General features: G+C 35.7%; 1 protein-coding gene across 1 annotated transcript; it reads left to right on the top strand.

The window, feature by feature from the left end:
* The first annotated feature begins 584 nt into the window (after nt 1-584).
* Nucleotides 585-9,590, top strand: LOC127938239 (kinesin-like protein KIF26B). Its single transcript, XM_052534698.1, has 7 exons — nt 585-1,065; nt 1,226-1,552; nt 2,484-2,858; nt 5,834-5,991; nt 6,089-6,260; nt 8,967-9,164; nt 9,489-9,590. The coding sequence occupies exons 1-7, from the start codon at nt 1,063-1,065 to the stop codon at nt 9,588-9,590; spliced, it is 1,335 nt and encodes a 444-aa protein (XP_052390658.1). The 5' UTR covers nt 585-1,062.
* Nucleotides 9,591-11,410: the final 1,820 nt, after the last annotated feature.

The following is an 11,410-nucleotide window of genomic DNA, read 5'->3' as shown; positions in this document are numbered from 1 at the left end:
CCAATCACTATTTGACTACACATTGAAGTGTACATTGGTCAGCAACAGTGCAGCTAGCATGTATATATATATATATATATATATATATATATATATATATATATATATATATATATATATATATATGTATATGTATATGTATATGTATATATGTATATATATATATATATGTATGTTCAAATATGATGCTACATGTATTTATGAATTCATGTATGACAATCAATAGCTTTTCAACAATTAGTAACCCCATCCCCATCTTTTGCCTTGTAGCTAAATGTGGATTAAAAAATTTTAAAAAAAAGAGAAAAGTATTTTATCTCAGAAGTCAAAACACATCCTAATAGCTACACAATTATACTTTTTTTCATCACACAGTCTCTAAAATTGAATGTGCTGTGATGATTCAAATACACTAAATACACGTATTACCAATCTTTGCAGTGACTTGAATACAGCCGCATGTGATCAGCATTGCCGTTTACAGATGTAAATGTTAGTCGAAGGGTGGCGCTATCTCATGATCGAGCTCACTATACACGGTAACCACAGCAGTTTGTGATCTCAATTCCTTAGAGCAATGACAAGTGGGTGGTAGCCTACTGTAACGGAGAACAAGAAAGATGAAGACACAATGCAACAACAACACAAGAATGAATACGAAAAGCTTTTTTATCATATACCTTGCTTACAGTTTCCCTAAGGAAGTTAAAAGTTAATTCTGGGCATTAAAAACAACGGCAACTTACAGAACGGCTCGCGAGGAATGATTTAATTCAAGGACTCTTTGCATTTCCGTAAACAGAAATCAAATATTCACTTGTTTCTCAACGGATCACCAAGTTCTCCAAGAACATAGGCTAAAGCACGCCACGCGAAATCACTGCATGTGCCACGAGGACATCGCGTCTATTCCAAGTGAAGTCAGCTTTTTTGCGTGAAACGTTTTTTTTTTATGGAAACTTCTTGTGGAGGACACGTTGGGGTATTTTAATTCAACATCTGTTCAATCAGAAAATTAAGAATCAAATAGGATGCTGTGAAACAACAGGCAGTGAGCGGTTCATGGTAAGTCGGCTGGGTGACTAAGTAGCCTACTTCAATGATGCTGTAAGTAATATGCATTATTTTTTAGGCCAGCTGCATTATGTGTACATATGATTCATATTGAGTTGAATATTAAATACAAGTAATTTCTGCATGTATAATAGGCTATATTTATGTACAGATGACCAACGTTCAAATGGGTCCGGTTTTCAAGGGTCACGCACCGCAGAAGGAGCGTCTCCCGCCCGAAGGCGATTCCCATGCAGCACCTTGGACAGGGTTCGCGGGCTCCCTTCCGACTCCCCCCACTAACTCTCTTCTACGGTCAAAATGGTCCAAAGAATCTTTAAACGGTTACTCCCCTGAATACAACTCCATCAAGTCCACTGGGACGAAAAGAGAGACGTTATTCAACACAGGACATTTGTGCAAAAAGTGCATCTCTCATTTCAACGTCTTCAAAAGGGAAGCATTAAAACAAGTAATTGACAGAAATCTTTCTACTAAAGTAAGTGTATTTATTATATCATCAATTTGCATACATATAGGAACGATCTTCGTGCATTTCTGTGCATTTAGAGCTGCAAAGAAATTCCGTTTTCTTGCGTGGAATTTAGTGGACTGCTGCATGCATGTCCACACCATCAGTCAGAGTCTGTCTCGTATTTCAATTACATTTGAGGCGCGTGTTTTTTTTCCTTCCCCTGAAACGAGTTTAAATCGATTAGCTTTTGCAGTTGGTCTGTGATTCATGTGACACTCGTCTAGCCTTGATTACACTGGATGGAATATGGGGTATAATAATAATGGGTGGGATATGAAGACTCAGTTTTTACTGAGAACAAAACAGTAAATGACACTATAATGTGATCAGCTGGGACAGAGATGAATTTGCGGATGGCATGTGTCTCAGTATTTGGTGGTGGGAGAAATAGATTAGTGGAGAACTTGTTTTTCCCCCCTATTAAACTCAAAATCTTAATATTTATAACAATATTTTAGATGGATTGAATACTTTAAGATAAAGATATGATGGGATTAAACAATTTTGTTACTTGAAATAAAATAAATAATAAATAAAATCTGAAATACAAAACGTTTTATTTTTGCTAGTTGACATGGCAACATATCTCATTTTAATTTAGTTTCACTTATTGGTGTACTAAAATAACAAAATCTAAAAATGAAATAAAATATAAAAACGATATACAGTGTACCGTATATATATATATATATATATATATATATATATATATATATATATATATATATATATATATATATATAAAACCAAAGGGGGGTTGTGTTTTTAAAATGATGTTAAAATATTAATATAGTTAAAATGTTCAAGTAAAAAATATATGTGATTGTAAAAAGTTTCTGATATGTTCTGATGAGTTAACTTTCACCGACAACGTTTCTTTTTTTCTGTGCCTCAGGATCCCAAAGTTTTCATTAATCTTTATGAGAGCATGAAACCACCTGCTAGTACTGTAGAAGTCTGGGGCAATGTGGACGGACGCTGTGGCTTCTGCTTTACTCACTTTAGCCAGCTAAAGCAGGAGGCTATCCGCACGATCCTCGCCCAGGAGCGGGCCATATGGGCTCCACCTACCACTGCCAACATCCCATCCACAAGCCTGAACTTAGGCTCACAAACGCTCCCCAGAACCTCAAGCCACCGATCTGTTGTCTCAGACCCCCATCAGAGGCCCAGCAATGCACCACCGGATTGCTGGATTAAAGGACATCAACATTTGAAGGCCCTGCGTCCCCTGTCTCCATGCAAAGGAAACAATTCAATGTCTCAAAAGGTAGGCCAATATATACAACAAAACCAAATACAGGAACACATTACAATTACGCACAACATGACCAAATACTGAAATGCCCTGCAAATACTCATAACACAACCAAATACACACAATGTGACCAAATACAGAAACTCAATGCAAATAAGCACAACACGCTAAAATAGAGAAACACATTGCAAATACTCGCAACACAACAAAGTACAGAAACGTGATGCAAATACAAAAACGCGCTGCAAAGACTCAACCAAATAAAGAAACAAGGTGCAAATACGCACAGTGCAACCACATACAGAAGTGTGCTGCAAATACTCACAAATCAACCAAATATGCTGCAAATACACACAACGTGACCAAATACAGAAACGCTGCAAATATTCACAACACATCCAAATACAGAAACATGCTGCAAATACAAAAACACGTGGCAAAAACTCACAACCAAATACAGAAATATGCTGCAAATACACACAATGCGACCAAATAAAGAATTCACAACCCAAACAAATACAGAAACGTGCTGCAAATACAGCACAATAAAATGCAGAAACATGCTGCAAATACTCACAACACAACCAAATACGCACAACGTGACCAAATACAGAAACTCGCTGAAAATACAAACAACCTGACTAAATAAAGAAACATGCCACAAATACGCACCAAATACAGAAATACACTGCAAATACTCACAACATAATAAAACAGAGAAACATGCTGCAAATACTCACAAAACAACCAAATATAGGAACTCACTGCAAATACAAAAATGTGCTGCATAGATTCACAACACATCCAAATACAGAAGTGCGCTGCCAATACACACAATGCGACCAAATTCAGAAGTGCGCTGCAAATACTCGCAACACAAATACAGAAACATGCTGCAAATACTCACAACACAGCCAAATATGCACAACGTGACCAAAAACAGAAACACACTGCAAATACCCTAACAACACAACCAAATACAGAAACATAAAAAATAATTCTCTTAATTTGCTGGTGCTTTTTCTATTTGCATGTTGTTTTCTTAAGTTGCATCTTGTTGAGCTCTCTCGGACACTGTACTTAGGGGTTGGTTTGCCCAAAAATCTAAATTCACCCTCTTGACGGTGAGTGAATAATGATACAATTTTAAATTTTGGGTGAATTGAAAACTTCTTTTATTTATTAATTTGTTTGTCAAGAAATTTGACCATCATATGATACACAGCCCTCTAGTTGGCCTTGATTAGATCCAGAGTCAGCAGATACAGGACTGTTTTTGGTGAATGGTTAAACTCACATTTTATCCATGCTACAGAGAAGCCTGTCAGAAGAAAAGGAGTTTGATCAATATCACTGTAATATTTAATGACCGGTGAAATATTCATACAGAGCGCCCGTAAATACAGTTGAAATGAGAATGCATTATGGAAGTGAGCCAGAGAATGAACATCTTAGAAAACTCCATCAGCACTCAGTACCAGATCTTTATATGTTGCTGACCGAGAGCATAATGGAAGAGTCCATTAGTCCAGCTCCATTTCATTACACAAACATACAAGGTGGACTCACTCAGTCCTTGGAGTGGAATTAAAAAAATAATAAAATGAATGCAGGGTGTAATAGCAGAAGAGATGCATTTTGCAGGTTTTTATTTGGAATACCAAACACATAAGATGAGATGTGCATAAGATGTGAACAAAATTAAATCTTTGATTCTCAGTGGACGACAGAGAAGTGAGAGAAAGAAAGCAGAGATGGAGAAAAGAATAACAGCAGGGCCAATATTGCGATCTCTGGCCGAGGGTTGCTCCCAGTGCTAATTGGCGTTATAATGGAGGGGAGCAAAGAGGGGGCTCCTATTTCGCATGGCTGGATTGAAGCATTGACGAGACATAAACTCCCTATGTTAAGATATGCGGATGACTGCAGTCAAGTGATGGTTTCTCAAACAGAGGCAAAGAAATACAGTCTGTATTTGTTTCTGCTGAGAAGAGGTTCGATTTTGTACTGAAGTATGACTTGTACCGTCAGTGCCTGGAGCCTTAGGCATTCATTGCCTGTATACTGAGACACATATAAAATTAGGTTCATGACATCATCTGCACACATGACTTAGCTTGTAGTGGCATTCACTCACTAATAATAGTATCTGACTGCAGTGCAATGAACACACTCATGTTCAGGGTGTAGTGTTCACAGTGGCATATTTTTTAAAATCAATCTCAGAAAGACATTCAATTAAAGTGTTTTGAACTGTATAAACATATTGCCTGTCCAATTTAGTGTATAGTTCACCCAGAAATGAATATTCCCTAGATGAGGCCATCCAAGTTGTTGATGAGTTTGCTTCTTCATCGTAATAGATCTGGAGAAATTTAGCATTACATCACTTGCTCACTTGTAGTGAATGGGTGCCGTCAGAATGATAGTCCAAACAGCTTACAAAAGCATCACAATAATCCACAAGCAATCAACGTGATTCCAGTCCATCAATAAACATCTTGTGAAATGATGTGGAATGAGTGTAATAAATTAATTAAATATGATGTCTTTTAACCCTCTCAGGCTCAAATTAAGTTTTAGTAACAAGTTTTTAATCAAAATTTCTGAACAAACATTTCGGTGGATTTTGATGTGAGAGAACACGTGATGGACTTTTCACTGGGGGAAGCTTACAAACACACAACTTTTCACTTCACGAGACATTAGTTGATGGACTGCAGTTGGGGTAAGTGTGAATTACTTGTGGATCAATGTGATATTTTTATTAGCTGTTTGGTCCCTCATTCTGACGGCACCCATTCACTGCAGAGGATCCATTGGTGAGCAAGTGATAGTGATGTAATGCTAAATTCCTCCAAATCTGTTCCGATAAAGAAACAAACTCATCTATATCTTGAACGGCCTGAGCATTTTTGTTGTTGTTGTTGTTGTACTATTCCTTTAATTACTGAGCTTGCCATTAAGTGAAGATAAATCTTTCTCAGTCGTCCCAGAGTCCTTTGCATGCAGGGAAGGTGAATGAGAAGGAAAATGTGACCTCTACAGCGCTATGCAACTACGGCGCCACACAGCCAATGCGTTCTTCCAGTATGTCCTCTCTGCTACCTGCACGAACATCTGCTGCCTTGTCTTTCTTTGTCAGGTAATATGTGCTTACCAGAAAAAAAAAAAACTAAAGCTGTGTTGTAGAAAACAAAGAACTGCTTTTGTAATTCTGTTAAATCACTGAACATCCACAGGGCAGCACAGAAGTTGAATGTAATGGTTAGAAGAGGAAGGCACTTCTCAGAGAGCAGTGCTTCCCAACGGATGACAAACTTCAGTAGTCTTCTGCAGAAATCTCCTCCTCCAACACCAGCAAACATTTTTCAAGCTGCTAGTAAGAGCAAAGAAACACCTGGGATGGGGAAGGTATGGCTTAAATGCTCACTACAAATGTTAATTTTTGCAAAGACCACCAAAAACGTTTGGATGCTTATATTATTAAGTGATATGTTGTTATAATATGGTAGTTTTTAATTTGCGAATTAAATTAGTAATAGACAGAATTCATAGATTTTTTTTTAATTCTTTAAGGTGCACTCAGTAATTTGATTTATATTCTGCTGTTATGTAAATGTTTTGTTAAGTTTTCAGTTACTGATTGGAGAAATATGCAAGCAAGAGAAAGAGAAAATCAAAGAGTAAAGGTTTAAAAACACACTGCAGGGAATAAAGAAATTGTGAGATATAAAGTCACATTATGAAATATTATGTTCAATGTCACATGATCCTGTAGTTGCAATAAGCTCATTTCATATAATCAATGTTTAAACCATTGTGCTGTAAAAACATGATACATTTTGTGGAATATAAAGAAGTTTTTTTTTTTTTTAAGAAATGTTTTAAAATTGTATATTAGTCTTTCCCATCGTTCTTGACCAGCTTCATGCATCTTTGCACTTAAACTTTGATCTCTTAAAAAAAGAAAAAAAAAATCTTACAAACTTTTGAATGGTAGTATACTTATTTTTTTTTCACAGTGGTGGATTACATCTTCCATGGTAAAAAATAAATAAATAAATAATAATAATAATTCTCCGTTCACATACATCCATTATTTATTATTAAGTTAGCAAGATGAAGTGAATCTTCTGACTGGTCATGGGATGTTAACATGACAGCTACAGTACCATGACCTCCAAGAAAAATTAAACCACTTTATTAAGGTACTATTATGACTGGAGTATTCATCGTTTGTTTTCTTTGTGTACCATTTTCTAAGGAAATAAGGAAAAATGTTCCTTCCTTACATACCAAACCTCTGATCAGATGATTTAGATGTCATTCACTCTGTCCTTGTGATGTGGCTGCTTTCTAGCTGCCTCACGATTTAGAGAAGCCTGCTCATACTGTAACCTCTGAATGTGATGTTAATGGCCTTCCCATTCCATCGCACCACCTCTTTGAGGAAGGGAAATCAATTTATTTTAATTGTAGATCTCCCTGACATCACTCTCCACAGATCACACTGATGAGACTCGTCTTGAGTTTCAAATTATATGGCTCTCAGGGTAGCACCTGGTAGCTAGATCGCACTCAGCACTGCACATCCAGCAACTGTAGATTGTATTCAGAGATAATGGATTCTTAAATAATTCATTTTGTGTAAATATGATTTGACAGACTCAGGACAGCGAAGATAATGTCAGTGGACAAATGCGTTAGATATCAGACAAAGCATTAACCTAAACCTAGTTAAGATAGTGACTTAATAGAAAGTGGGATATTTGACGTCTTAAATATTACCATTATGTTGATAGTTATAGGAACAAGGACATTTTTCTCAGTCTCAGTAAAAGTCTGGCAATATAGATAGAAAACATTAAATCATAAAACATTCACTATCCATATGACCAACACTGCATTAGCGTAGATTTCAACATTGACCACAGTGGTTTGGCTTTCTTCCACAGATCTTCTCCCCTAATGTAGACCTTAAGCCTTAAACTAAAATAATAATAATAATAATAACAATTATAAGTATATACACATCACATTATAATAATATATTAATATATTTGGCATATGTAAGTTTAAATATAAGGTTTACATATAAACATCTATTTTACATATAATTAAGGTCTCAATATAATTGACACGTTACTCAAGGTATGCACTTTAAAATTCTCTTTATTAATAATAATAGTAAAGTAGACCTTGAGTTACATTTAAGATAAGAGACAGGTCTCTGCACCTATAAAAGCTATGAGAGCGCGGTGGTGTGAATAAATAATTGAACATTATATTTAAACATACACATGACAAATATATTACAAAACGTAAGTCAAGGAGCAAAATACATTTTTTAACCTGTTAAATGTCACCCCGTCCCGTATACGGGACGCCTACGCTGACTATACTATATTACAATCAAATCTAATCTAATCTTGACAAACTATATATTGTTGGAAAGGTCTAAGACTCCCAAATATATATTATACCAATATTTTTTTTAAAAAAATTATGTAGGAAAAGTAATAGATCAATTTATGACAAGAGTGCACCCTCAGAAATCTACATTACAAAAGGAGTTTTGACCTTTGTTTAAAAATAAGACTTCCTCGTTGCCTTTTTCTCTATCACATTTTAGAAATCATCAGAAGTTATATATCACTTGAAAACATAAAATTTCAAAATTCATCCTTTAAAACCCATTTTAAAATCAGACATTGCATTACCATGTAATTGGTATTTGCATACCAATGTTTTCAGTCATGAATTATAAAAATTTAGGTTTGTATCATGCACATTCAAGTCTATCTTCAAAAGCGTGAGTGACAGTTAACAGGTTAAATATATATTTAGGACAGTATTAATGTATTTACAATGATGGCCAAAAATATACAATTAGATATAAGTAACTTAAACGTTTTGAAAATATATTGTAAATATAATTTAAAATCTGTATTAGCAAAATATATATTTTTTGTCATTTTTATAAAATATTTGAAAAGATATATGTTTGGCATTTTGTCAAGTGGGATTGGGCACTTTTTATTTACATTTAAAAATATTTAATATTTATATGTAATATCCGATATGTATATTGTTTTGGTTTTGTTCCCCCAATTCTAGGTCAAAGTGATGCTGCGAGTGTGTTCGGTTCCTATGTCTGACCCGTCTCAGTCCTACTCTTTCAAACTGGACCCGCAAAAGAAACAGATCACAGTGCTGAATGTACCCACCTTCAACCCTCAGAGACTGACTGCTGGAACTACAGTCTCCTCAAGGACTTTCACCTTTGATGCTGCCTGTGGCCCTGATTCAACCCAGGTCAGGGCCACTGCTTTGTTATTTCTGTCTTATGATGTGAAAACTGATCTGTCTACTGTCTGGACAGATCTGAGTCATAATCACATCACTCTCAGATTTGGTCATATTTAAGTGCAGATATCCAATATCTAGATATTCTGATCCAGTACAATCAATGGAGCTGATTTCACTCAGTGTTAGATGCACATTTGTATAAATAATTCCACATCCCAGCAGACAGATTCTGTGTGAAAGCTCCTCGAAATGTACATGTAATAACAGTTCAACTGACAAATGATGAAACAGTGTTGTCATAAAAAATCAAGTTGAAGTATTATTTTTCAGGCAGACGTTTGTGAGAACAGCTTGTGTGAAGTGCTCCAGTCTGTGCTTGCAGGAGCTGATGGTTGCATCCTAAGCTTTGGACAAACCAGTGTGGGTAAGTGAGTGATCTTTTTAACCTTTTACAAATATTTTATTTATATATATATTTTTTTTTTTTTTTTTTTTTTTTTTTTTTTTTTTTTTTTTTTCATATTTGACACATCAGACTTTTATGGCTCATATGTTCAGATGTAGTGAGAGTATGGTACTCAAACTTGAAAACATTTCATGGCCAAAAAGTAAGATGAAAGTCTGATAGCTTTTAAGGGAACTCAATTATATATGTATAATAAACTACTTACACAAAACACTAAAAATAACAGTTGTCTCTTTCCCAATAAAATGTCTTAGTAGATTATATATGATAGGATGCTTAGTTTTACGATGCTCTGTAGTTTTAATTGTAGGACTGTTCAACTTAGGTAAATGCAACTTATTGTCTTTCTAATAGGACTTCGTACATCTCACAGTGTAGCTTAAAATCTTGCATTTAATCTCAAAAATGTAAACCTTATTTCTCATATTTGAACCTTCATAATGCACAATTGTGACTTTATATGCTGCAGCCTGACTGTTTTATTTAGGGGCCAAGCCCAGAGGGCTGTAGCCCCTATTGTATCTGTACGTTTTATTATTATTATTAGGGGCCAAGCCCAGAGGGCTGTAGCCCCTATTGTATCTGTATGTTTTATTATTAGGGGCCAAGCCCAGAGGGCTGTAGCCCCTATTGTATCTGTATGTTTTATTATTATTATTATTATTATTATTCTTCTTCTTCTTCTCGTCCAATGGGAGTCTATGGCAGCCCTATGAAGGGAACATGGGAAAATGATGAAATTTGGCACACTTGTAGAACTGGTCATTATTAGTGATCTGACCAACTTTGGGGTCTCTAGGGCAAACTCTATAGCGCCACCACCAGCTCAAAAATTCAACATTCAAACATTAATAACTCTTGAACCACTAATTCTATTAAAATAAAACTTAGTACATCTGTTTTGTCTCTTCATGGAGATTCCATTCCATATCTTACATTAAGACTCCTCCCATTACAGTAGCGGCCATTTTGAAAAGTACAGTATTCAGTCTAAGCACTACTCCTCCTTCAAAATTAGTCCAATTCTTCTGAAATTTGGCTCAGATGTTCTTTGGACTGAGCCGCACAGAAATGACTGAACAGAATTTTTTGAACACTAGTGAAAAAAAAAGTTATGATGCTGTGAACTTACTGAGGTTGACCTAAAATCGGATGAGATGCTGTATCTCGGCCAAACTTTGATCAATCGATACCAAACTTGGTACACTTCATCTACACCATGATCTGGGGGTCCACGCCAAATTTGGGAACAGCGCCACCTATGGGTGTTGAGATACCAAAAATGCACTTTTTTGCTTATAACTTCTGAACAATTCATCATAAAATTATTTTCTTGATGTCTATGGATTCTTTAGATCATTCCGGATCTGTGGATGTCAATTTTGTCGAGACCACCAGGACCACCCGTCCGCCATTTTGAATTTTGTCATAAATTGCTATATCTTTTGATCTATTGTACATATCTTCACAAAAATCGATAGGCATCATCAACAACATGTGCCTGAGGTACCCCGGAAGTTAGAAGACAGCGCCACCTAGTGTTCAAGAGATATAACGATTCTTGCAAAACCCCTTATAACTACTGTAAATTTTGATCGATTTTTGATATTTTTATGTCATTTGATTCCGTGGGTTATGCCAAATCAGATGATGTCTCATTTGCCATTTTCCAATATGGCGTCTGTCCGCCATATTGAATGGATTTAAATACAGTTTTTTCGCTACTCCTCCCTGAAATCTTGTTCAATTTTGTTCAAAATTTTATCAGATGAACTTCAGACCGGGC

The sequence above is a fragment of the Carassius gibelio genome, chromosome A20 (genome assembly GCF_023724105.1).
Source record: "Carassius gibelio isolate Cgi1373 ecotype wild population from Czech Republic chromosome A20, carGib1.2-hapl.c, whole genome shotgun sequence".
Taxonomy (NCBI): Eukaryota; Metazoa; Chordata; class Actinopteri; order Cypriniformes; family Cyprinidae; genus Carassius; species Carassius gibelio.
This window is presented reverse-complemented; position numbering and strand designations above follow the sequence as displayed.